We start from the raw sequence: 27,729 nt of genomic DNA, 5'->3' as shown, positions 1-27,729 counted from the left end.
AGTGTTGCCACAGACTCTTCAACCTCAAATCCAGCTAGGTGCCCAAAAGGTTCTCCTGGGTACGGAAGCCGGGTTTCTGAGCAGCACCACCTGCTGGCCCTACACGCGTCCTACTTCCTCGGCCCCCGATCTCTCTCTCTCTCTGGTGGACTTGCAGTCTTTCATAATTCTTCGGCACCTAATTACAAGCACAGCAAAATATAATGTAGTTAGAAAGACCCAAGCCGCGAAACTACACATCACCAGAGATCCGAGAAGATCAGCCGCTCGGGCTTCAGGGACGGGGCGTGGGGAAATAAGGCGGGGGCGGGGCCGGCGCGAGCTCCCTTGGAGCGGCGCTGCTTCCGCCTCTCGTGGCCCCGCCCCCGCGACGCGATCGGCCGTCACGTGACGGCCGCGCGCCCGCGCGCGCGTTCCCGGCCGCTGCAGGCTCGGAGGCCGAAGAGAAAAGACGGCGAGGCGGCTTCGGTTGTGGCCACAGAGGTGGGAGTCGGGGCGAAGCCCACTCGAGGGGCAGGGTGAAAGTGAAGCCACTTCTGGGTCCTACTCGGGGAGAGGAGTGATGGCCCGCGGCGTCACCTCCAAGCGCGGCACTCCCCGGGTCGGCCCTGTTCTCCGGGCCTGAGAGGGGCGGCGGCGGGGTCAGGGGCTGGGACGCGGGTGGACGCCCTTGGGCCGGCGCGGCCGCGGCAGTGGAACCGAGCCGGCGTGGCACAGCTCAGCCCTTTCCGCCGCCCCTAGCTTGGCTGCTGTCAGAAGCAGGAAGACTGTGACGGACGCCGCGTAGCCCGTGGCCGCCGCAGCCGCTGCCCTGGGCGAGAGCCCGGAGCTGGTCACGGTCGGGGTGCGAGAGGCGGAGCAGCGGCCATTACTGCGCAGCCTCTTCCGCCGGGGTCCTCGTAGCTGCCTTCGGTGGCAGCCAGGTCCCTTTCCTGTCCCCTTCGCAGGTGTCAGGCCTCTACTAGGGGACTTTATGGGCCTCAAGATGTAGGGGCGGCGATGGTTGGAGGGGTAATCCCCCCGCCCCCAGCATCCCGTGCGGAGGCGTCCACTCGGGCCTTGGGTCCGGACGTACAGTTCCTGCATTTTGTTTTTCCGGAGTGTCTTTGGCATCTTTCTCTCCCCTCTCTCCCTCCTCCTCCTGCTCAGTTCCTGGGTCTTGCCTAATCCGACGAGCAGTCCAGTCCCTCGTCTTGTCCGGGTTAAAGCTCAGCACTGTCGTTAAAGCATCAGAACCACTGAGAGGTGTCTCCGTACCCGCTGAGTCTCCAAAACCTCAGTGCATCTTAAAAGACGAGGCTGTTGCTTTGTTCTTTTGGATGCTGGGTGCGGAGTTCTCTCCCTACCACCCCTCCACCTCCCCCCGCATCCCGTCTGAAAGGGTAAATGGATGTTCCATTGTGGCCGCTATTTTTTGTTTTCTGTGGGCACCTAGAGAAAGGCAGAAAAATTGTTTTGAGTTTATACGTACTTCTGGCAACTAGATCTTTTTCTCGATGTCAGATTTAGTACGGCTTTCTTTCTGTTCCCTAAGTGCCATTTTACTGAGCACTTATTTCTCAAGTTTCTAAAGTGGGTACATTTTGTTTGTTAAGTAATAGTGAAACTGGAATTGAGAGAAGAAAGCCAAGAAATGGTAGAAAAACGCATTGTCTTTGTGATTGATATTTTCAGGTGCCCCTCCAATGTGTGTACTTTTCTTTTTTGATTACTTTTTTTTTCACTTAACATATTTTATTGAAGTATAGTTGACTTACGCTGTTTCAGGTGCACAGGAAGGTGATTCAGTTATACATACATTATTTTTGAAGTTATTTCCCATTATAGGTTATTACAAGATATTGACTGTAGTTTCCTGTGCTATACAGTAAGTTTTTGTTGATTGTTGCGTATTTATTTTTTTAAATTAGAAATCCGCATTCTATTCATAGTGAGTCAAGCAAGTGGAATCAAATGTCCTAAAAAGTCACAAGTTTTCTAAAATGTGCATATTGTATATATGTATACAAAGCTTTTCTACTGTGCTTGATAAAGATTTGAGAACATCAGAAAGAAAAGATGGAGAATTGGAAAATATAAATGAAATGGGAGCACTAAATATGAAATAGAAAAAGTGAAACAAACTAGATAAAAGTAAAAGATCGTCATATAGTCCAGTTGTTTTTAAACATGACTGCTCATTAGAAACATATCTGGAACTCTGGAGAAAAGCAATACCTGGGCATTTATGTTTTTCAAAAAATTTCAAGATAATTCGGATATGCATCTGGATATTAAAAAGTGATACAGGTTTTTCTATTAAATCATAGTTTTGGTGATACTGAGTTCTATTATTTTTCTGTTGATCAATATAAATAATAATAAGTGAGTAATAGTTATATAATCACAATAGTGAAAGATGTTATCAGTTTTCACAATCAATGGCAAGATAAAAGATAATTACAATTGCAGGCCATAATGGGAACATGATTAACTTAACTATAAAATAATTATATACAGTTTGGGTGGTCAAGCTGTGATGTGGTAAGTGGAAGTGCTTACAATGTGTGTCCTTTTAAAACAGGGTTTGAAAATATGTCATTGAAAGCAATATACGTTTCCAGAAATTGGAATACTTAAGGCTATTTTGTTTTTTAATAAGTGATTCTATATTCATACTTTTAAAAGACCTGGCGTATAGGACACAGGAAGAAAATCACCTGCTCAAGTAACGGGATTTATGATGTTGGCTTTGCTGTTTTTGTGACCAGCAAATATTGTTTGTGTTGAGTGTCTGGGAGTCTGTGAAGTGCGCTAACAAAACATGAAAATATGTCCCAAAATATCTAATTTTAAAGAGCAAACCGGAAGAGTGAAAGCCCACTCTAAAAATAGATTTTGGATGTGTTTGCTTTTGCTTGTACATCTTAAATTGGAGCGTTTGTTAAGCTCAGTCTTTGATTTAGAATTTTGTTTCAAATGGGCCAATGTAAATTGTAATGTAAATTGTGAGCTAAATGAAAATAATTCTGCAAATGTTTACCTGTTCACATTTAATGTTAAAATGCAAAGCCCACATTTTTGGGTGAGAAGTGTAAAGTAAAGGTTTAATGCTTGGATATGAAGATTGTGAAGCCCAGAGATTGTCATACAGTAACTTTTTTTAATGGGAAATATTAAATGAAGTGGTGGAAATATAATTCTTTAACACAGAGTAGTGTAAAATATTGGACCCCATTTAGTAGAAGTGAGTTTTGACTGAAGACTTTTGTTTCCTAGTATGACTTGTGCTTTCTGTAAGCTGTTTTAACAGGAGAGGAGAAGGAAAGCTAAAAATGGAAAAACGTTAGGGCATTTAGTTACATCTCTCAATCTGGGACTCTCTCTTGCATATTAAGATGTATCTGCTAAATTACACCCACTCTATCTCTGTTCCTTTTACTGGTCCTTAATTTTTTTTTTTCCTTTTTCTTTTTTGACTATAACAAAAGTTGTAAGATATGTAATATTTTTCTTTTCTGTCACTGATCTCTTTTATGTAGAATATTTTATGTAGAACATTATGTGTATTTTGAATAAAGAGTAATAACTTTTATTAAACACTGGCTGTTAATAATTGGAAAAATACAGGAAATCTTCAGATCTTTATAATTCGATATTTTAACTGTCAACATGCTTATCTTTTCTTTGATTTTTTTAAAAAGATAATCATTTATTTGAATCTATTATCTAAAAAAAAACTTAGTCCATGACTGATTTAAAAAGTAGAATCGTAATTAATCCTAAATATTTTCAGAGAAAATAACAGTGGGTGCAGATAATAGGCGCATGAATTTGTTGAGTGGTCACAAAATTACAAATAATACAATATTCATTTTCAGTTAAACTTGATTGGTTGAATGGGTAAATGATAATCTCTAAACTTATATATATTTAAAAAAATAGTCTGCCACTTTTTCCCTTTAGAATTAAGGTGCAGAAATAACTGATGAGTTTCAAATCTTTTCTCTTTTTATGTTACCTTCCTAATAGTTTGTTTCTGTATAAATTTGCACCTTAAGAAGGAAACTTAACCCATTAACTAGTTGATAGATGCATGCCAAAATATAATGGTAAATTTTACTGAATAATTCATAAATTGTATTTAGTTTGGTGATAATTTACAAATCATTCATTGCAGAATGAATTACGTATGTTTGAGTTATTTATGTTTGCCAAATTATTTGTGGTCTGCAGTTAGAATTACACTATTCTTTTATCTTTGGTTAAAAGTAAAAGACTCCCCCTCCCTCCCTTAAAAAAATTCTTTGATTTCAAATGTATAAGTTTTCTGAGAGCCACTCAACTATTCTGAATATTACACATGACTATTCTGAATATTACACGCCACACCATATGTTGTGCCCAGTTGGCATTACAATTCTCAGAGGCTAGAGTTGATGGATCTAATTGGTAGAATTGGGATACCTAAACCAGTCAGTTTTGATCACAGTAGAATATACGATTTTTTTTTAATCTATGCAAGCAAAGGTGTGAGTAAAGGAACATGGAGTTCGTTTTCTTTATTCAACAATTCTTGCACTAAATTGCAGGTTCTTTTTTTTTTTTTTTAAGACTGTTGGTATGCAAGACATTCTAAACCTGCATCGTGAGCATGCTAGCCACTTGCCACATGGAGCTATTGAGTAAGCTGTGTGGCTAGTCTGAACTGAGTTGTGCTATAAAGTAAAACGTGTATCAGATTTCAAGGAGTGTACACACACAGAAGTATAAAATACCACATTAATAATTTATATAAAGTACATGTGGAAATGGTAACGGTTTGAATATATTGGGTTAAATGAAATATACTCTCTAAATTTGATTGTTTCTTATTGTCATTAATAGAAAATGTGAAATTACCTATGTGGCTTGCGTGGTATTTCTGTTAGATAATGATATTCTTTGAGATACAGCACATTGAGGAAAATATTTTTTTAAGGATATACTTGAGTTTGAATCTCATCTCCCAGTATTGATAGCTTTGTGAATTGGGGCTAAATCCTTGTGGGCTTGGGTTTCCTCATTTATAAAATTTCTCACAGAGTCATTTTGAGGATTCAGTGATATAATGCATCTACTTAGTGACCTTCAGTATGCATATGAAATACCTGGAGATCTGATTCTCTTGGCAGAGAGTGGGGCTTTGGATATTTGTTTGTAAAGAATTTTCAGGTAATACTGCTGGTTGAGGACCACAGTTGTCATATCTGGAAGTCTAGATTACTATATAGGTTTTAGTTCATTTTTCTCCCCTCAGCTATTATCCATTTACAGTCAGCTTTGAAATTTTAGCCACGGGAGATAGTAATTGGAAAGGTCCCTGTAGCTGACAAGATTTACTAAAGTCTGTTTTATTCCTGGATTTTAATCTGCATTCTGGAGAATTCACTGCCAGTGAAGAATAGCTGGGTAAATTATATACTTGTCAAAAGATATAAAGATGGCATCAATTTTATAATTTGTAAATGTGGTAACTCCCTCTGTTGGATTTTAAGTTGTTTAAAGAAAGGATTGAAAGTTGTATACCTTTATAGCTTTTGTGGCTAGGTGCCTGTTCACAATTAGAATGTAAATATTGTGTTAGGTGATTAAATGCATTTAGTTTTTCATTCATCCAAGGAATACCAGCTCAAGACAGCAACAACTGATTGGCAGTTGACTAGCCACTTAGAGATATAAGTAATCCTTATCTCAGGGGTCCCATGGTTTACTGGAAGAGTCAGAAGCAAACAGATATTTGCAATGCATATGGTAAATTCAATAATAGAAAAATTACAAAATAAAGGGGAAGGAACAGCTTTTCCAGAGGCAATCAGAGAAAGATAGTAGCATTCATAAACCTTAAAAGAAAGACTATACAGGTAGGAGGAAATACAGAATTACAAAAAGAAATTTGGAGAACTGAGTAATTTGGTGTAACTAGAGTATTAATCTATGAGAGTGGTTGTGGGAGAGAGTTATTTAGGTTTCAGGTCTTTAAGGCTGTTGAATATTGTCTGAGGAGCTTTACTTTATTGTGTAGGCTGGAGAGCCCATATAGGGCTTCACGTATGGAGGATTCATTTTTCTTTTTAAGTGTATCACATTCGGAGACTTAATTTAAGGGGTGATACTGAAGCCAAATAATCAGATGGAGCAGTAGTCCAATGATGGTAAAAGTCTGAACTAGGGCACTAGCAATGACAAGAGAATGGAGGATAGATTCCAAAGGTGTTAGGGCTAAAAGTTGACAGTTTGATGTAACATGTTGAAAGGGCAGTGAGAAAAATAATTTTGTATTTCTCCATTGGCACTTCTGGTTAAGGCACAGAAGCCGAGATGTCACGTTGTAAGATACATGCGGAGATGGGGGTGTGTAGAGTATGTGTAGATGAGAGACAGAGATGTGAGAGAGCCAAGCATTCTCTCAAGAAGTTAAAATCGCTGGACTCCAGATTGGGCAGAAAAGGAAATGGAATCAGGTATTGGAGAAAGGAAAGGAGGTGGGCAAGAGACTGAAGAGGCACTTGGAATTAAAGAACGGGTGTAAGAATGAGTGAGTGAGCTGGAAGAACCAGACCTTGTGGTCTGAGAGTGAGTTTAAGATTTTAGAGAGAGAGCAGTTTTAGGTGGCCATCATATTTTGTTGGGGCAGAGGGTGAAGTTTGTTGAATTTAGGAATTGAAAAATAAGGACAGTGTTTCCCAAATTGTATTTCATGGGACTACCTGCATCAGCATCACTTGAGGTGAGATTCTTGGGCTGAAACCCATGTCTACTGGCCTATAGTATCTCGAGTTAGAGTCTGAGGATGTGTGTCTCTGGGGAAGTTCAAGAACCTCTGAGTTAGGTGTTGAATGGTTTATTCTCAAGGATATTTAATAAATTCATAGTCAGGTGTCAGGAATTATAATGAATTGGATGACCAGTAGCGAGTAGATAGATTGTCAGTATTTTAAGGGTTAAGAGAATAGCTTTAGGGGATTACAGCCAATGGTTAGAGACTTCGAAAAATAAGTGGGGGTTTGTTTGTTTTGTGTTTAAGAGTAATGATATTAGAATAGTAGAATGTTTCCTATTGTCCTGTGTGTGAAAGTGGGTGGTTTCTAATATTTTGAGTAGACTCTAGGAGGGAAGTGAATGATGGAGTCCTCTTTGGTGCCACTGAAGTTGTAGGCACTTAGTAAAGTGAAAGGGTTGTGGAGGGAAGTCAGGACACTGGAGTCCTTGTCATGGAAAGACTAGGTTCTGAAGTCAGAGTAAAACAAAAAGTCAAGTTGTTTATAAACACTTTTAGTCAGTTACTTTGAAAGGTCTTCAGTTTTGAGATAGATTACATATTGTTTGGTCTGTTCTGTTAAACATTTGGTGAGATATGCTGGCTTATCTTAAAAGGGCATTTATCTAAAAAATCTTAAACACTAAATAAAATTCCAAGTTTTTTAGGGAGATAGATTCCCACACTGTAAGAGGTGCATGGAACTGAAAGAATAGCTGTCTCTTCTGTCTTGTTACTGTAGAGCCTGTCTCTGTCATCATCATGTATGTTCTTTGCAGTAAATGAGCCTCCTGTAGTGGGCATGAAGTGGATGGAGGTAACACTAACTGTGAAGAAAGAGGACTAATGACTGAGATGATGTTTTGGTTGGTGCCTCAAGATGCCTGCTGTCCAGGAACCATCTTAATGGTTGTAAACTGGGACATTCATATAGGTACCAGGAGGTCCTAGTTAATGTGATGACCTTGCCTTCCCGTGCATTACCTCCTGTAGGAAGGCAGAGGCTGTGAAATACATATCATGTCCATATAGAACTTGTTTCACTTAAAAAACAATTCTTTTTTCTTGTAAAATATAATCAGTTGGCCATAGAGATGGGTTTATTTCTGCACTCTCTCTTTTGTTGGCGTATTTGTCTATTCTTACGCCAAAACCACACGTATATTATTGTAGCTTTGTAATAAGTTTTGAAATCTTTAAGTGTGAATTCACCATCTTTGTTCCTTTTCAAAATTGTGTTGGCTATTTGGGGCCCCTTTCAATTCCATATGAATTGGAAGATGAGTTTCTTCATTTCTGAAAAACAGGAAAAAAAAACTATTGGGATTTTGATAAGAATTATGTTGAATCTGTAGATCACTTTGGATAGTTTTGTCGTCTTCATAGTTTTCCAGTCTATGAACACCAGTTGTGTTTCCATTATTTTGCTCTGAATCTCTTTAAGCAGTGCCTTGTAGTTTTTCAGCGTGTAAGTCTTTCACCTCCTTGGTCAAGGTATTTCATTCCTTCAGATGCTATTATAAGTGGGAATGCTTTCTTGATTCCTTGTTTGAATTGTTGATATAGAAACAGAACTGACTTTTTGTGCATTGAACTTATAAAGTGCACCTATGCTAAATTTGTTTTAGGTTTAGCAGCTTTCTTCGGGATTCTCTGGAATTTTCTGTATAGAGAACAGAGAAAATTTTACTATCTCTGCAAATAGATCTGGTTTTACTTTTTCTTTACCAATTTGTATGCCTTTCATATCTTTTTCTGATCTGATTGCTCCGGCTAAAACTTCCAGTGAAGTGTTGAATAGCAGTGGGGAAAGCTGGCATCCTTGTCTAGAAATTTTTCCTCTTCGAGATAAAATTTGCCACTGAATTTTATTAAATCAAAGAATCATACATAATTGACTAATTTTGTTGAGAAGTTGATGTTGAAATTTTTCTTTTGCAGCACAGGATGATCCAGCAATGGAGGAGAAAATTCTGCAAACTGGCTGATTACTCATGAAGATAAGATTTTATTTTTGTGGCAGGCATCTGTGGGGTCTGTAATAGAAATGTAAGTATGGCATCATGGTTTTTACAAAGCTGCAACAAGTTAAATGACTGGTATAAAATGTAATAAATCGAGTATCAGTTAGTTTTAATCAAACAAAATGAATGTTTTATATTGACTTTTAGATCTTTAATTGAATTGACAAGTTTCTTCACATATTACTATTAATATAGGCTTCCAAAAAAAATCTCTTCATAGGGAATAATCCCTATAAAAGTGAAACGGAAGATAGAGAAATTTGCACATAGAAGGCTAAAAAACTGGAAGGATCTCCAGGTCTTTTAGGTTCTACTTATTCTTTACATAGTAATTTATTTAAATAAACAAAGTTAATTTATTTTTTTTTAAGTACATTATTGCATTTTAATTCTTATTGGAGTCACTCTAGTCCCCAGTTTTACTACTTCTATTTTCCTATCAGTTTCTCTTTGTGAAATATGCTTTAAAATGTTAACACTACCTCTGTCTTGGCCATATTGAACTTTAGTCTGTTATTGATGAAACTTTTTTACACAATGAACATCATATTGCCATCTTGCAAGTTGACAGTTTTTGGTGATTACAGTAGTTAAAATACTTGACCAAAGAGTAACCCTTATAGATACTACTTCATATGTTCTCCCCATTTGACATGTAACTGTTGTTATCTACTTTTCTAGTGTGATGCTTTGATTATATACTCCCATTAAAAGTATTACCATATCATTTTTAGTGTTGAGAATTTTAATAAAAGACAAATGAAACCAGTAAGCATTTTTCTTTAAAATTGGGGCAAATATAGTTTTAATTTAACCCTGTTTACATGTTATCTGTCTGTTTATATACTTCTGTATATTTTTTAATCCTGTAGGTCAGATAGTCTGACCATCAGACTATCCCTGCCATCAAGGAATTAGACTGTAGTTTAGTAAGTAAGACACATATATAATTAATACAGTGGAAGAAATACTATATTGAGACACCAGTAAAACACTTTCAGAACTGAGAGAGTGTATTCCATCTGAAGAGTTCAGAGTGAACAGGGGAACTTTTGGTTCGGTCTTAAAGAATGAATAGAATCTTAACAATCAGAAAATTAGGAATTATTTTTCAAGCCAAGGGAATGGGGAAGGGCACAGCTGCCTAAATATCCAGGCATCTTAGAGGACTCAGGGAGCAATCCTGTGTGTGAAGGTCAGTGGGAAACAGAGACTTCACAGTTAGTAAAGGGAATGAGTGTGTTTATTTGTACCTACTTATTGCCTGGTGCTTACTGGATGTTTTACTTGGATTATTGAACTCAGTCATAAGATTGTAGTAGCCTTATTTACTAATGAAGAAACAGATAAAACTCATTTTCCCTGGGTCATTGTTTACCAAATTTCTCAGAATTATCTGCTAGGGCACTTACTGAAAACAGATTTTTAGACTCTTAATGCAGATGAGTCCAAATTTCCAAGAGATAGCACATCAGCTAATTCTTATCTTTGGAGAAGTTTGGGAAACACTGTTCTAGGTCAACATAGTAAGAATAAATGACGGATTTTTAACTAAGTCTTGTTTTACTCTGAAGTCTGTGTCAGTGTACTTGAAAGTTAGTGCTTAGCAATTTTGATGACGTTATGTAGGCAGTGCTGCTGCTCCTGCTAAGTCGCTTCAGTCGTGTCTGACTCTTAGCGACCCCATGGGCTGCAGCCCACCAGGCTCCTCCGTCCATGGGATTTTCCAGGCAAGAGTACTGGAGTGGGGTGCCATTGCCTTCTCCATTATGTAGGCAATAGAAAACTACTGAAGACTGAGTGGAGGAAAGACTAATTAGATAATTAAACTGAGGAAAGATGAGAGGAAGAAAAGACTGAGAGGTCAGGAAGGCCACTTGAGAGGTCAGTATTTTGTATAAGAGTGTGCCCAGGAGGCCAAAATTAAGGTCACAGGCTTTAGTAACAAAGGGGACACATTCTATAAAGGTTTTTGTTGCAGAAAAGCAAAGTAGCCAAGGAATAGGGGAGTGCTGAGGATGACTCCTAAGTTTTATCCAAGATAGAGACCAAGAGAAAAGGATGTGGGTTTAAAGGAGTTAATTTTTATTTTAGTCATGTTTGATTTCAGGTGACTGGAGAATATTGAGGTAGACCTTTTGAATACAGAATTGGAAATACAGCTCTTAGGAATCCAGAACAGTTCCAGATACTACATTTTGGGGATATGAGATTTACATTCATACATATAAATTTGGAATATCCTGTAGATTGTCTAGGCATAAAATGTAATATTGAAAATTTTGTCACTCAGAGCCTCTGTGAGGAATCCTGGTATTTCAGGGAAACTAAAGAAGGTGGGGGGGGGGAGATGGGGAAATGATAACTGGGAGAGAGTACCATCATGGAAATGAATAATATAAATTTTTAGATAGAGTCTGTGGTTAATATGATTTAATGCAATGGAATCAAATAGATAAGACTGAAAGAGATCATTAGACTTAGCATGTTAGTTGATTTTGAAATTTAGCAATAGAATATTAATTGAAATCTTGGAGGAATTGGGATGGTTTAGCTTGGAAAGCTACCAGTACTCCATCCTGAGCCAAGAGGAATAAGATAGAATGAAGATAAAGATAAATTTTGAGGAGTCATTCATACCTAATTTCTTAATTTGAGGGTTCAGGATATCTCTTAACTAAGAGGTTGGGAAACTTTTATAATAGTCTTTGGGACAATAAGGAAAGAAAGGTGTCTTGGTTAAGTAAAAAGTAATTGATACCAGGCACAATGGGTTCTGGGAACTCAAAATAGCTAATCAGTGTGTGATGTTCACATATTTTGCACCATGTATTTCACTACAATTGTGGAAATTTTCATAAGTTGAGTAACTTTTGTAACTTTGCTCCTTGCTTGATCTTTTTTTTTTTTTTTTGCAAATGTCTCTCCTTGTGGCTTTTGAGGGAGTAGTCTCACTTTATTCCCCATCCTTCTCTGCCATTCTTCTTGTCCACTGCCTCACTTACAAATGTTGGAGTAATCCAAGGTTCTGTGATTAGCCCTTTTGTGTGCTGTGTGTGCAGATTTAATTTGGGCATCCATCCATTTTCATGTGTCAGTAATCATGTATGTGTTGGTGGCTCAAGACACTTCTTTCTGCTTAGATTTCTTGAGCGTACCTGTCCAGTTAACTCAACTGTCATCTGCCTGTCTTCATTTGAAGACTTTATAAATATCTTAAAGTTACAATGTCAGAACTCACCTCAGATTCTGAATCTTGATCATCCATCAGTAACTAAATGCTTTCATTTCTGTTTCCTTAGTATTTCTTATGTTCTACTGTTAGAACCTTACATCTGTCCCTTCCTTCCCATTATCTTTTTTACCTGGATTATTATAAATTCTAGTTTCCTTTTGGCCTCATCCTGCCAAGTCTTCCTCCAAACTTCTGTCCAGCTGGTCTTGATAAACTAGTAAACCAACTTGTCACTTCCTAACATAACCTTTCAGTGAATTCCTGTTGACTCCTTAGGAGTTAGTATAAGGACCAACTTCATAGAGATCCTTGAACTCCTTAAATTATATGTAAGATTTCCCTAAATTTTTAATAAGGCTGTGACCAGAAGTGTTTACGAACCGTTTGCATTTAAAATGTTTAAACTTTATTAAGATTCCATAATATAGAAGGTCTCTGCTGTACTTCTTTGCACAGTACTTTTCATCTATTCATATGTATCTATCCCCTCCTTGCTAGTTACCATTTCTTCCTTTGTACTCCCTGGTGTCTGTTACACTTATCAAAAAATCATTAGGTAATGCAGTGTTCTTTAACTTTGATGGCAGACTTTATTATGCATTTCCTTTCCTAGTGCCATGGGCATGGTAGATGCTCACATGTGTTCTCTGTTCAAAGTTGAAAAGGAATAAGGAGAAATACATGACAGCTCTTGCAGCAGGTGATAAGATGCCATTCTTCTATCAGTCTGTGAAATTTCTTGTAACTTCCTGAAGCCTTATCTTTCCTAAAATTACTGATGGTGGTTCTTATATTTGGATAGACATGGTTGTTTTAGAAACAATATGTAGCAGTTAAGAGTAAAGACTCTGAAGTCAGATCATCTGGGTTATGGAACCTAGATTTGAGGCTGGCTCAATCACTTAATGAACTATGACTTTGGGTATATTATCTGAGCTTTTTGTACCTCAGTTTCCTCATCTGTAAAAAGGAAAATAACAGACCCAGTTCGTAGGGTGATAGGAGGATTAAAGTATTTCACAAAATATCTGCCACATATTATGCAATCAGTAATTGTTAGTTGTTAAATAGTTTACTATAATAAAACATACATCAATAGGCATCCAACAGAAATGAAATTACTTCCGTTGTAGCTCAGTTGGTAAAGAATCTGCCTGCAATGCAGGAGACCCGGGTTCAATTCCTAGATCAGGAAGATCTCCTGGAGAAGGAAATGGCAACCCACTCCGGTATTCTTGCCTAGAGAATCCCACGAGCAGAGGAGGCTGGCAGGCTACAGTCCATGGGGTTGCAAAAGTCAGACACGACTTAGCAACTAAACCACGACCACCACCAATTACAAGACACTGTGCAATAGGAAAAGTTAAGAATTTTGTCTTAAGGACTTAGGAATGGTCATTGTGAAAATTTTAATGTTAAATTTTTTAACTTGTATTAAAGTTCAAACGCTTTATATTCCAACAGAAGTAAAGATTTGAGGAATTAAAAAACAAAAAAACAAAATTTTGGGAAGGAAGATGACGTTCTTTTTTGATAGGTCTCCACAAAAGAGCTTGTAGTACTTTATTCTTTGTTCTCTTTCATGCTTTTAATTGGGTTCTGAGCCCATACTTTAAAAAAATCGGTTTTTCAGTATTTGTAGTTTTTATTGGTGTCAGAAAGTTCCTCAATATTAGTAAGCTAAAGATCTTTCTCATTTATAGTAATTTTACCTTTCTTTTGATTAGATGTCTTTAAGAAGATTAGACAAAATCTGAATACTTACAGATTTCCACTGAATTTGCCTATATCCCTCTGTATTTGGTCTTGTTGCAGAGAAGTCTTAACTAGCATTGATAGACATTTTTTCGTCTTCCAGAAATATTTTACATCGTTTAGAAGAATGGAATTTATGTGTAAAAGTAATAATAGCCCATTAAGGGTTCAGTTGGCAAAAAAAAAAAAAATGTCTTGGGAAGTGAGTGATACATTTGTGTTCTTCAGTAGAGTTGGACCAACTTCATTCCAAATTTCTACATATTAATTTAGTAACCAGGAAATAAATTTCCTTTTTTAAAATGATCTCTAAAGTTTCCTAAGAAATTTATTACTTAGGGAATATTTCTATTTAATTAGCACTCTCTTTGTCAAATCCTTACTCTACAAAAGGGAAAGAAATAAAAACATTTCTTACTTACATATTTGTATGATCCTCTGCACAAGTTTAGCCTTCAGCCTATTTGAAGATCATCGAAGGCTTCCCAGGTGGCGCTAGTGGTAAAGAACCTGCCCACCAATGCAGGTGACCTAAGAGATGCAGGTTTGATCCCTGGGTCCGGAAGATCCCCTGGAGGAGGGCGTGGCAACCCACTCCAGTATTCTTGCCTAGAAAATCCCACGGACAGAGGAGGCTCACAAGCTACAGTCCATAGTGTCACAGAGTTGGACACAACTGAAGCAACAGCACACGTGCATGGAGTGTGTCTTACAGATGGGCAGGCTAGTGGTTTGGGTTGCTATGTCTTTATCTTCTTACATATCATAATGGTATCTTGTCTACTGCATGTACTTAATACAGAATTATGTAAAAAGTACTTAAAGTTTTTCCTCCTCATGTCTTACTTGGGATACACTAGGAGTATACTTGGTGAGCTACACAGAATCATAATTTGGTATTTGCTATGGCAAATTGATAGTTGAAAGTTGTTGTTGTTCAGTCCCTAAGTCATATCTGACTCTTTGTGACCCCATGGACTACAGCACACCAGGCTTTCCTGTCCTCTACTCGCTCCCAGAGTTTGCTCAAATTCATGTCCATTGAGTCGGTGATGCTATCTAACCATCTCATCCTCTGCTCCCTTCTTCTTTTGCCTTCATCTTACCCAGCAACGGTCCTTTCAAAGAGTATTCAGTGTTGATTTCCTTTAAGATTGACTGGTTTGATCTCCTTGCTGTCCAAGGGAATCTCAAGTCTTCCCCAGCACCACTATTTGAAAGCATCAATTCTTTAGTGCTCAGCCGCCTTCATGGTCCAACACTCATATCCGTACATGACTACTGGAAAAACCATAGCTTTAACTATACAGATGTTGTTGACAAAATGATGTCTCAGTTTTTTAATACACTGTCTGGGTTTGTTATAGCTTTCCTTCCAAGCAAGCATCTTTTAATTTCATGGCTGCAGTCACCATCCACAGTGATTTTCGGAGTCCCAAGAAAATAAAATCTGTCACTGTTTCCATTGTTTCCCCTTCTATTTGCCACGAAGTGATGGGACTGGATGCCATGATCTCTTTTCTTGAATGTAGACTTTCAAGCCAGCTTTTTTATTGTCTTCTTTGACCCTCATCAAGAGGCTCTTTAGTTCCTCTTCACTTTCTGCCTTTAGATCAGTATCATCTGCATATCTGAGGTTATTGATCTTTCTCTTGGCATTCTTGATTCCATCTTGTGATTCATCCAGCCCTGCATTTCATGTGATGTACTCTGCACAGAATTAAATAAGCAAAATGACAATATACAGCCTTGACGTGATCCTTTCCCAATTTTGAACCAGTCTGTTGTTCCATGTCCAGTTCTAACCTGGATACAGGTTTCCCGGGAGACAGGTAAGATGGTCTGGAATTCCCATCTCTTTATGAATTTCCACAATTTGTTGTGATCCACACAGCCAAGGCTTTAGCGTAGTCTGTGAAGCAGAAGTAGATTTTTTTCTGGAATTCTCTTGCTTTCTCCGTGATCCAGCACATATTGGCAATTTGATCTCTGGTTCCTCTGCCTCTTCGAAACCCAGCTTGTACATCTGGAAGTTCTCGGTTCACTTACTATTGAAGTCTAGCTTGAAGGATTTTGAGCAAAATTTTGCTCGCATATGAAGTGAGCAGAATTGTATGGCAGTTTGAACAGTCTTTGGCATTTCCCTTCTTTGGGATTGGAATGAAAACTGACCTTTTCCAGTCCTGTGGCCATTGCTGAGTCTTCCAAATTTGCTGACATACTGAGTGCAGCACTTTTAACAGCATCAGCTTTAGGATTTGAAATAGCTCAGCTGGAATTCCACCACCTCCACTAGCTTTGTTCGTAGTAATGCTTCCTATGTATGACCCACTTGATTTCACATTCCAGGTTGTCCGGCTCTAGGTGAGTGACCACACCATTGTGGTTATCCAGGTCATTAAGACTTTTTTTTCTCTAATTCTGTGTATTCTTGTCACATCTTTTTGATCTGTTCTCTTAGGTCCTTAGTGTTTCTGCCCTTCATGCTTGTCCTTGCATGAAATGTTCCCTTGATACCTTCAACTTTTTGAAGAGATCTTGATAGGTGGCCTTACAAATAGCTGTGAAAAGAAGAGAAGCCAAAAGCCAAAGAGAAAAGGAAAGGTATAAGCATCTGAATGCAGAGTTCCAAAGAATAGCAAGGAGAGATAAAGCCTTCCTCAGCAATCATTGCAAAGAAATAGAGGAAAACAATAGAATGGGAAAGACTAGAGATCTCTGCAAGAAAATTAGAGTTACCAAGGGAACATTTCATGCAAAGATCAGCTTGATAAAGGACAGAAATGGTATGGACCTAAGAGAAGCAGAAGATATTAAGAAGAGGTGGCAAGAATACACGGAAGAACTGTACAAAAAAGATCTTCACGACCCAGATAATGACTAAGGTTTGATCACTCACACTCACTAGAGCTGGACATGCTGGAATGTGAAGTCAGGTGGGCCTTAGGAAGCATCACTTCGAACAAAGGTAGTGGAGGTGATGGAATTCCAGTTGAGCTATTTCAAATCCTAAAAGATGATTCTGTGAAAGTGCTGCACTCAATATGTCAGCAAATTTGGAAAACTCAGCAGTGGCCACAGGACTGGAAAAGGTCAGTTTTCATTCCGATCCCAAAGAAAGGCAATGCCAAAGAATGCTCAAACTACCGCACAGTTGCACTCACCTCACACGCTAGTCAAGTAATGCTCAAAATTCTTCCAACCCAGGCTTCGGCAGTATGTGAACTTTGAACTTCCAGATGTTCAAGCTGGTTTTAGAAAAGGCAGAGGAACCAGAGATCAAATTGCCAACATCCGCTGGATCATGGAAAAAGCAAGAGTTCCAGAAAAACATCTATTTCTGCTTTCTTGACTGTGCCAAAGCCTTTGACTGTGTGGATCACAACAAACTGTGGAAAATTCTGAAAGAGATGGGTATACCAGACCACCTGATGTGCCTCTTGAGAAACCTGTATACAGGTTAGGAAGCAACAGTTAGAACTGGACATGGAACAACAGACTGGTTCCAAATAGGAAAAGGAGTACATCAAGGCTGTATATTGTCACCCTGGTTATTTAACTTAAATGCAGAGTACATCATGAGAAATGCTTGGCTGGAGGAAGCACAAGCTGGAATCAAGATTGCCAGGAGAAATATCAATAACCTTAGCTATGCAGATGACACCACCCTTATGGCAGAAAGTGAAGAAGAACTAAAGAGCCTCTTGATGAAACTGAGAGTGAAAAAGTTGGCTTAAAGCTCAGGATTCAGAAAACTAAGACCATGGCATCTGGTCCCATCACTTCATGGCAAATAGATGGGGAAACAGTTGAAACAGTGGCTATTTTTTGGGGCTCCAAAATCACTGCAGATGGTGATTGCAGCCATGAAATTAAAAGACGCTTGCTCCTTGGTAGCAAAGTTATGACCAACCTAGTTGTTGCTGCTGCTGCTGCTAAGTCGCTTCAGTCATGTGAAGTTGACTCTGTGCGACCCCATAGATGGCAGCCCACCAGGCTCCCCTATCCCTGGGATTCTCCAGGTGAGAACACTGGAGTGGGTTGCCATTTCCTTCTCCAATGCATGAAAGTGAAAGTGAAGCCACTCAGTCGTGTCTGACTTTTTGAGACCCCATGGGCTGCAGCCTACCAGGCTCCTCCCCCCAAGGGATTTTGCTGGCAAGAGTACTGGAGTGGGTTGCCATTGCCTTCTCCAGACCAACCTAGAGAGCATACTAAAAAGCAGAGACATTACTTTGCCAACAAAGGTCCATCTAGTCAAGGCTGTGGTTTTTCCAGTAGTCATGTATGGATGTGAGAGTTGGACTATAAAGAAAGCTGAGTGCCGAGGAATTGATGCTTTTGAACTGTGGTGTTGGAGAAGACTGTTGAGAGTCCCTTGGACTGCAAGGAGATCCATCCAGTCCATCTTAAAGGAAATAAGTCTTGGTTGTTCATTGGAGGGACTGATGTTGAAGCTGAAACTCCAATACTTTGGCTACCTGATGTGGAGAGCTGACTCATTTGAAAAGACCCTGATGCTGGGAAAGATTGAAGACAGGAGGAAAAGGGGACGACAGAGGATAAGATGGTTGGATGGCATCACCAACTCAATGGACATGGGTCTGGGTGGACTCCGGGAGTTGGTGATGGACACGGAGGCCTGGCGTGCTGCAATTCATGGGGTCGCAAAGAGTCAGACATGACTGAGCCACTGAACTGAACGTTGAAAGTTCTTTAGGTAAAATAATGAAGCTTTAACTATCTTCTACCTGTTTTCTGATGATGTTTACCCAGTTTTATCTCATTCTAATGAGGGAACCAGAATACCTGCCCAAAAAGAATTGTTTTGCCTTTCCTAGTATGTTATTTTCACAGTTCATATCTTCCCCTGGGATGTCTATCATTTTTTTTTTTAATTTGTTAATTATATGTTTACATTTATTTATGCATGCAAGAGTAAGATTCATATAAAGTATTGGTCAGGATGGAGAGTAATGCTTTTAGGTTGAAAACTTCTTTTTCATAGATAAGGTAACTGCATCTAATGGAAAATTGATATTTGGGGTTAATTTTATTTATAATACAACAGGGTCTGAGACTGTGTATCTTTTAAAAGTATGGCATTCATCCAAGTTGCACTGTTAGATACTTAATTTACATTTTAGTAGACTTCTATTTTTCTTCTTAAAATTTTTAAATTTATTGGCCTTTCTTTTGTCCACAAGGCACCTAGATCATTTAGGTGTATATGAGATGTTGCTATTGTTTTTCCAAAGTAGTGGTGATCAGTAGCTCATTTAAACATTTTGTCTTACAAATAGAATCAAACATCTCTCTTACTCAGTTAAATTATTACTTGTGGATGAAGGACTTCATTATTTTTAATTGGGCCTTAAATGTGGAAATTAAAAATTTTTTTTCAGAATTTCATTGACAGTGAATTTTTTTTAATTGAAAGGGACAAAAGATGATATTGTTCACCCTTTCTCTAGCTAATTTTAGTTCTTTCTGTTAGTACAATGTTTCAAGTTATTCTATGATTTAAATGTAGCAATAGGACCTGATGAATGAAACCTAGTTAGTGCCTTACAACTGTTTTCAGTTGTTTTTTCCTGAGAACAATATATATATCAGATCAGATCAGATCAGTCGCTCAGTGCTGTCCGACTCTTTGCGACCCCATGAACCGCAACACACCAGGCCTCCCTGTCCATCACCAACTCCTGGCGTTCACTCAGACTCATGTCCATCGAGTCGGTGATGCCATCTAGCCATCTCATCCTCTGTCGTCCCCTTCTCCTCTTGCCCCCAATCCCTCCCAGCATCAGAGTCTTTTCCAATGAGTCAACTCTTCGCATGAGGTGGCCAAAGTACTGGAGTTTCAGCTTTAGCATCAGTCCTTCCAAAGAAATCCCAGGGCTGATCTCCTTCAGAATGGACTGGTTAGATCTCCTTGCAGTCCAAGGGACTCTCAAGAGTCTTCTCCAACACCACAGTTCAACAGCACCAATTCTTCGGTGCTCAGCCTTCTTCACAGTCCAACTCTCACATCCATACATGACCACAGGAAAAACCATAGCCTTGACTAGACGAACTTTTGTTGGCAAAGTAATGTCTCTGCTTTTGAATATGCTATCTAGGTTGGACATAAGTTTCCTTCCAAGGAGTAAGCGTCTTTTAATTTCATGGCTGCAGTCACCATCTGCAGTGATTTTGGAGCCCCGAAAAATAAAGTCTGACACTGTTTCCACTGTTTCCCCATCTATTTCCCATGAAGTGATGGGACCAGATGCCATGATCTTCGTTTTCTGAATGTTGAGCTTTAAGCCAACTTTTTCACTCTCCACTTTCACCTTCATCAAGAAGCTTTTTAGTTCCTCTTCACTTTCTGCCATAAGGATGGTGTCATCTGCATATCTGAGGTTATTGATATTTCTCCCGGCAATCTTGATTCCAGCTTGTGTTTCTTCCAGTCCAGCATTTCTCATGATGTACTCTGCATATAAGTTAAATAAACAGGGTGACAATATACAGCCTTGATGTACTCCTTTTCCTATTTGGAACCAGTCTGTTGTTCCATGTCCAGTTCTAACTGTTGCTTCCTGACCTGCATATAGGTTTCTTAAGAGGCAGGTCAGGTGGTCTGGTATTCCCATCTCTTTCAGAATTTTCCACAGTTTATTGTGATCCACAAGTCAAAGGCTTTGGCATAGTCAATAAAGCAGAAATAGATGTTTTTCTGGAACTCTCTTGCTTTTTCCATGATCCAGCGGATGTTGGCAATTTGATCTCTGGTTCCTCTGCCTTTTCTAAAACCAGCTTGAACATCAGGAAGTTCACGGTTCACATATTGCTGAAGCCTGGCTTGGGGAATTTTGAGCATTACTTTACTAGCATGTGAGATGAGTGCAATTATGCGGTAGTTTGAGCATTCTTTGGCATTGCCTTTCTTTGGGATCGGAATGAAAACTGACCTTTTCCAGTCTTGTGGCCACTGCTGAGTTTTCCAAATTTGCTGGCATACTGAGTGTAGCACTTTCACAGCATCATCTTTCAGAATTTGGAATAGCTCAACTGGAATTCCATCACCTCCACTAGCTTTGTTCATAGTGATGCTTTCTAAGGCCCACTTGACTCCACATTCCAAGATGTCTGGCTCTAGGTCAGTGATCACACCATTGTGATTATCTGGGTCGGAAGATCTTTTTTGTACAGTTCTTCTGTGTATTCTTGCCATCTCTTCTTAATATCTTCTGCTTCTTTTAGGTCCCATACCATTTCTGTCCTTTATTGAGCCCATCTTTGCATGAAATGTTCCTTTGGTCTCCGATTTTCTTGAAGAGATCTCTAGTCTTTCCCATTCTGTTGTTTTCCTCTGTTTCTTTGCATTGATCGCTGAAGAAGGCTTTCTTATCTCTTCTTGCTATTCTTTGGAACTCTGCATTCAGATGTTTATATCTTTCCTTTTCTCCTTTGCTTTTTGCTTCTCTTCTTTTCACAGCTATTTGTAAGGCCTCCCCAGACAGCCATTTTGCTTTTTTGCATTTCTTTTCCATGGGGATGGTCTTGATCCCTGTCTCCTGTACAATGTCACGAACCTCATTCCATAGCTCATCAGGCACTCTATCTATCAGATCTAGTCCCTTAAATCTATTTCTCACTTCCACTGTATAATCATAAGGGATTTGATTTAGGTCATACCTGAATGGTCTAGTGGTTTTCCCTACTTTCTTCAATTTCAGTCTGAATTTGGCAATAAGGAGTTCATGGTCTGAGCCACAGTCAGCTCCTGGTCTTGTTTTTGCTGACTGTATAGAGCTTCTCCATCTTTGGCTGCAAAGAATATAATCAATCTGCTTTTGCCAATAAACAGAAAAGAGAGGAGCTAAATTCAGTTTATCAAGTATTTATTATGTAGTGTGTATTAGATATCTTAGAAAAGGGAATTGAGTCAAAACATGAATTTTCCCCATTTTACTGATAAGAAAACTGAAGTCCAAGAAGCATGCTGTGAGATGAAGCTGGCATGAGAGCTGGCGTCCAGACAGACTGTGCAGGGCATATAGATCCTGGTCTCTAACCTGAAACCAAGTTTTTAACAAGACACAAGGCTGGACCCATTAAAAGGCATATGCAGTAATTTAATAAATATTGTTTACTTGATGACTTGGAAGGGCAGAGATGGGCTATAGTTGGATTTAGGGGATATTTAGGAGATAAAATGTAGGACTTGCTAATGTTTTGAATGGGGAGGGGTTAGGAGAAGCCAAAGATGGAGAAGCTCTATACAGTCAACAAAAACAAGACCAGGAGCTGACTGTGGCTCAGATCATGAACTCCTTAAAGTTACCAAATTCAGACTGAAATTGAAGAAAGTAGGGAAAACCACTAGACCATTCAGGTATGACCTAAATCAAATCCCTTATGATTATACAGTGGAAGTGAGAAATAGATTTAAGGGACGAGATCTGATAGAGTGCCTGATGAGCTATGGAATGAGGTTCGTGACATTGTACAGGAGACAGGGATCAAGACCATCCCCATGGAAAAGAAATGCAAAAAAGCAAAATGGCTGTCTGGGGAGGTCTTACAAAATACATGTGAAAAGAAGAGAAGCAAAAAACAAAGGAGAAAAGGAAAGATACAAGCATCTCAATGCAGAGTTCCAAAGAATAGCAAGAAAAGATAAGAAAGCCTTCTTCAGCGATCAATGCAAAGAAATAGAGGGAAACAACAGAATGGGAAAGACTAGAGTTCTCTTCAAAAAAATTAGAGATACCAAGGGAACATTTCATGCAAAGATGGGCTTGATAAAGGACAAAAATGGTATGACCCTAACAGAAGCAGAAGATATGAAGAAGAGGTGGCAAGAATACACAGAAGAACTGTACAAAAAAGATCTTCACGACCCAGATAATCACGATGGTGTGATCACTGACCTAGAGCCAGACATCCTGGAATGTGAAGTCAAGTGGGCCTTAGAAAGCATCACTATGAACAAAGCTAGTGGAGGTGATGGAATTCCAGTTGAGCTATTTCAAATCCTGAAAGATGATGCTGTGAAAGTGCTGCACTCAATATGCCGGCAAATTTGGAAAACTCAGCAGTGGCCACAGGACTGGAAAAGGTCAGTTTTCATTCCGATCCCAAAGAAAGGCAATGCCAAAGAATGCTCAAACTACCGCATAATTGCACTCATCTCACACGCTAGTAAAGTAATGCTCAAAATTCCCCAAGCCAGGCTTCAGCAATATGTGAACCGTGAACTTCCTGATGTTCAAGCTGGTTTTAGAAAAGGCAGAGGAACCAGAGATCAAATTGCCAACATCCGCTGGATCATGGAAAAAGCAAGAGAGTTCCAGAAAAACATCTTTTTTTTTTTTGTGGTGCAGCAGAAATTTCCTTCTATAGTTTTTTTTTTTTTTTTTTTTTTAAACTTTGCAATATTGTATTAGTTTTGCCAAACATCAAAATGAATCTGCCACAGGTATACCCGTGCTCCCCATCCTGAACCCTCGTCCCTCCTCCCTCCCCATACCCTCCCTCTAGGTCGTCCCAGTGCACCAGCCCCAAGCATCCAGTATCGTGCATCGAACCTGGACTGGCAACTCGTTTCATACATGATATTATACATGATTCAATGCCATTCTCCCAAATCTCCCCACCCTCTCCCTCTCCCACAGAGTCCATAAGACTGATCTATGCATTAGTGTCTCTTTTGCTGTCTCGTACACAGGGTTATTGTTACCATCTTTCTAAATTCCATATATATGTGTTAGTATACTGTATTGGTGTTTTTCTTTCTGGCTTACTTCACTCTGTATAATAGGTTCCAGTTTCATCCACCTCATTAGAACTGATTCAAATGTATCCTTTTTAATGGCTGAGTAATACTCCATTGTGTATATGTACCACAGCTTTCTTATCTATTCATCTGCTGATGGGCATCTAGGTTGCTTCCATGTCCTGGCTATTATAAACAGTGCTGCGATGAACATTGGGGTACACGTGTCTCTTTCCCTTCTGGTTTCCTCAGTGTGTATGCCCAGCAGTGGGATTGCTGGATCATAAGGCAGTTCTATTTCCAGTTTTTTAAGGAATCTCCACACTGTTCTCCATAGTGGCTGTAGAGTTCCCTTTTCTCCACACCCTCTCCAGCATTTATTGCTTGTAGACTTTAAAAAAACAAACAAACAAAAAAAAACATCTATTTCTGCTTTCTTGACTATGCCAAAGCCTTTGACTGTGTGGATCACAATAAACTGTGGAAAATTCTGAAAGAGATGGGAATACCAGACCACCTGACCTGCCTCTTAAGAAACCTATATGCAGGTCAGGAAGCAACAGTTAGAACTGGACATGGAACAACAGACTGGTTACAGATAGGAAAAGGAGTACATCAAGGCTGTATATTGTCACCCTGTTTATTGAACTTATATGCAGAGTATATCATGAGAAACGCTGGACTAGAAGAAACACAAGCTGGAATCAAGATTGCGGGGAGAAATATCAATAACCTTAGCTATGCAGATGACACCACCCTTATGGTAGAAAGTGAAGAGGAACTAAAAAGCCTCTTGATGAAGGTGAAAGTGGAGAGTGAAAAAGTTGGCTTAAAGCTCAACATTCAGAAAACGAAGATCATGGCATCCGGTCCCATCACTTCATGGGAAATAGATGGGGAAACAGTGGAAACAGTGTCAGACTTTATTTTTCGGGGCTCCAAAATCACTGCAGATGGTGACTGCAGCCATGAAATTAAAAGACGCTTACTCCTTGGAAGGAAACTTATGTCCAACCTAGATAGCATATTCAAAAGCAGAGACATTGCTTTGCCAACAAAAGTTCGTCTAGTCAAGGCTGTGGTTTTTCCTGTGGTCACGTATGGATGTGAGAGTTGGACTGTGAAGAAAGCTGAGTGCTGAAGAATTGATGCTTTTGAACTGTAGTGTTGGAGAAGACTCTTGAGAGTCCCTTGGACTGCAAGGAGATCCAACCAGTCCATTCTGAAGGAGATCAGCCCTGGGATTTCTTTGGAAGGACTGATGCTAAAGCTGAAACTCCAGTACTTTGGCCACCTCATGCGAAGAGTTGACTCATTGGAAAAGACTCTGATGCTGGGAGGGTTTGGAGGCAGAAGGAGAAGGGGACGACAGAGGATGAGATGGCTGGATGGCATCACTGACTCGATGGACATGAGTCTGAGTGAACTCCGGGAGTTGGTGATGGACAGGGAGGCCTGGCGTGCTGCGATTCATGGGGTCGCAAAGAGTCGGACATGACTGAGCGACTGAACTGAACCGAACTGAGGACAGCTTCAGTGATGGATTTCTGGCTTGAAAAGCAAATGAATAGAGGTGTCTCCAGAGGGGCATTTAGGGAATAAGTAAATAAGGAGGAAACAGATCATAAATTCAGTTTTTTAGCCAAGAAGAGAGCTAAAGTAGGCAATTAAAAGATAGTTCTAGTGCTAAAACGAAAAACCCGGGCTGGTGATTATCATTTTAGGAGTTGGTAACAAATTGAAGCCATGAACGTAGATGAGATCATCTTGAAAGAGTACAGCAAGAGGAACGTTTGTGTGGTTTAGAACAAGCCTCAACAATAAAAAGGCCATTAAAAGAAAAGTTGTTTCACAGAGGGGGAATGAGATGACTGGTTTAACCAGTGTTTTTAAGATTATACAGCAGAGAAACGGAGTTTCTAGGATTTCAGCTCTAGTCATTTTACATGGTCTACTTGTCAAGTACCAGAAGTACATTAATACATGGAAGTATTGCAGAATTGCACTTAGTGGTATCCTAAAAGGTATAAAATTTGTTACTTTCTGAGATTGTAATCTGAATTATTTTTAACCATTTTTTTGTTTTTCTCTACTGTCCAGACTGATTTTAAAAGTGTAGATGGAGTGTACATTTTAAAATCTTAGCATTTAGTTCTATTCTGTGAATAGAAATGGTATATTTATTTCAAATCTATACTTTGGTTGTACCTTTTTATTTGTGCCTCATTTCCCGCCCACAAATAAGAATAAATTCAAATCAAAAATATTTTTCTACATAAGTTTTTTCTCTGCTTTCAATTTTGTGTCCCCATTGTCTTGACTTGCATATAATTGGTGCTTAATAAGTGTTTTCTGAATGTTGAATTAAGATTTTGGAAGAGTTAAAACAAGATTTTAATATTACATGTATTTTCTCTCATTTTCTCAGGATGGCTGGCTGTGGAGAAATTGATCACTCTATAAACATGCTTCCTACAAACAGGAAAGCAAATGAGTCCTGTTCTAATACTGCACCTTCTCTAACTGTCCCTGAATGTGCCATTTGTCTGCAGACATGTGTTCACCCAGTCAGTCTGCCTTGTAAGCATGTTTTCTGCTATCTGTGTGTGAAGGGAGCTTCATGGCTTGGAAAGCGATGTGCCCTCTGTCGACAAGAAATTCCCGAAGATTTCCTTGATAAGCCAACCTTGTTGTCACCAGAAGAACTCAAGGCAGCAAGTAGAGGAAATGGTGAATATGCCTGGTATTATGAAGGAAGAAATGGGTGGTGGCAGTATGACGAGCGCACTAGCAGAGAGCTGGAAGATGCTTTTTCCAAAGGTAAAAAGAGCACTGAAATGTTAATTGCCGGGTTTCTGTATGTTGCCGATCTTGAAAATATGGTACAGTATAGGAGAAACGAACATGGACGTCGCAGGAAGATCAAGCGGGATATAATAGATATACCAAAGAAGGGAGTAGCTGGACTTAGGCTGGACTGTGATGCTAATACTGTAAACCTGGCAAGAGAGAGCTCTGCTGACGGAGCGGACAGTGTACCAGCTCAGAGCGGAGCTTCTGTTCAGTCGTCTTCTGTGAGGCCCCTGACGTCAGTAGACGGTCAGCTAACAAGCCCCGCCACACCATCCCCTGATGCAGGCACTTCTCTGGAAGACTCTTTTGCACATTTACAACTTGGTGGAGACAGCATAGCGGAAAGGAGTCATAGAGGGGAAGGAGAAGAAGAGCATGAGTCACCATCTTCAGGCAGGGTACCAGCACCAGACACTTCGATTGAAGAAACCGAATCCGATGCCAGTAGTGATAGTGAGGATGTATCTGCGCTTGTTGCACAACACTCCTTGACCCAACAGAGACTTTTGGTTCCTAATCCAAGTCAGACAGTATCTGATCGATCAGTGGCAGCGGGTGGAACAGTGAGTGTCAGATCTCGAAGGCCTGATGGACAGTGCACAGTAACGGAAGTTTAAATAAAAGTTTTCAGATCCATGCTCAAGATGAAAATGGTTATCTGTAAATTTTTGCCCACGTAACATTATACTCATCCCCAGTAGTGCATTTTGGGAGTTGGGGTGGGAAGGGGTATGGGAAGGATAGACTTGTAATTAATATGTCTAACACATCTCTGTTGAGAAATTTATTTAATATAAAGAACTTGGGTGTTAATAGTTGAGAGCTGTTTAGTAATAACGCAGTTTTCTTGAGGTCTGTTTATTTTATAGTTTTTTAAAATACCTTCAGTTCTTTTGGCCAGCGTGTGTGTATTTGTGCATTAATGGTCCTCATCTGACTATTGCCTTGGTTCATATTTTTCTGCATGGATTGACGTAAAACCATTACCAAAATTTGGCACCTACAAGATGTCTGGTATCAGTATGAACAGAAAGCTTAAATAACGTGAGAACAAATGTGAATTTGGGGTTTTAAAATAACTACTTAACAGTAAAGTTACTGAAATGGAAATGTAAAGGAAACAGCTTATAACTTATGTTTCAGAATCTTGTTTGTAACACACTTCATAGCGTTCTCATAGGCTTTGCTGTCTAGTCCTTGTAGTTAAGAGGTTTCTCTTGATCCACATTTTTTTTTTTGATTACAGACTTTATAATTTAATAAATATTAGAATTTATCAAAATTAATCTGTCTCTTGTTTGAATCTGGAAGGGAATGG

At 39.3% G+C, this 27,729-nt stretch overlaps 1 protein-coding gene across 2 annotated transcripts; it reads left to right on the top strand.

Moving 5' to 3' along the window:
- Nucleotides 1–347: 347 nt before the first annotated feature.
- On the top strand, nt 348–27,696 carry RNF146 (ring finger protein 146). 2 transcript variants are annotated; one of them, XM_070376281.1, is made up of 3 exons: nt 348–483; nt 8,720–8,827; nt 25,987–27,696. In XM_070376281.1, coding segments are annotated over exons 2-3 (1,044 nt in total). In that variant the 5' UTR covers nt 348–483; nt 8,720–8,825; the 3' UTR covers nt 27,029–27,696. The 2 variants fall into 2 exon arrangements, with proteins under 2 accessions (XP_070232382.1, XP_070232383.1); XM_070376282.1 differs by having other exon boundaries at nt 401–483; nt 8,725–8,827.
- The last annotated feature ends 33 nt before the right edge of the window (nt 27,697–27,729 follow it).

This window comes from Bos mutus, chromosome 9 (genome assembly GCF_027580195.1).
Source record: "Bos mutus isolate GX-2022 chromosome 9, NWIPB_WYAK_1.1, whole genome shotgun sequence".
Lineage (NCBI taxonomy): Eukaryota > Metazoa > Chordata > Mammalia > Artiodactyla > Bovidae > Bos > Bos mutus.
This window is presented reverse-complemented; position numbering and strand designations above follow the sequence as displayed.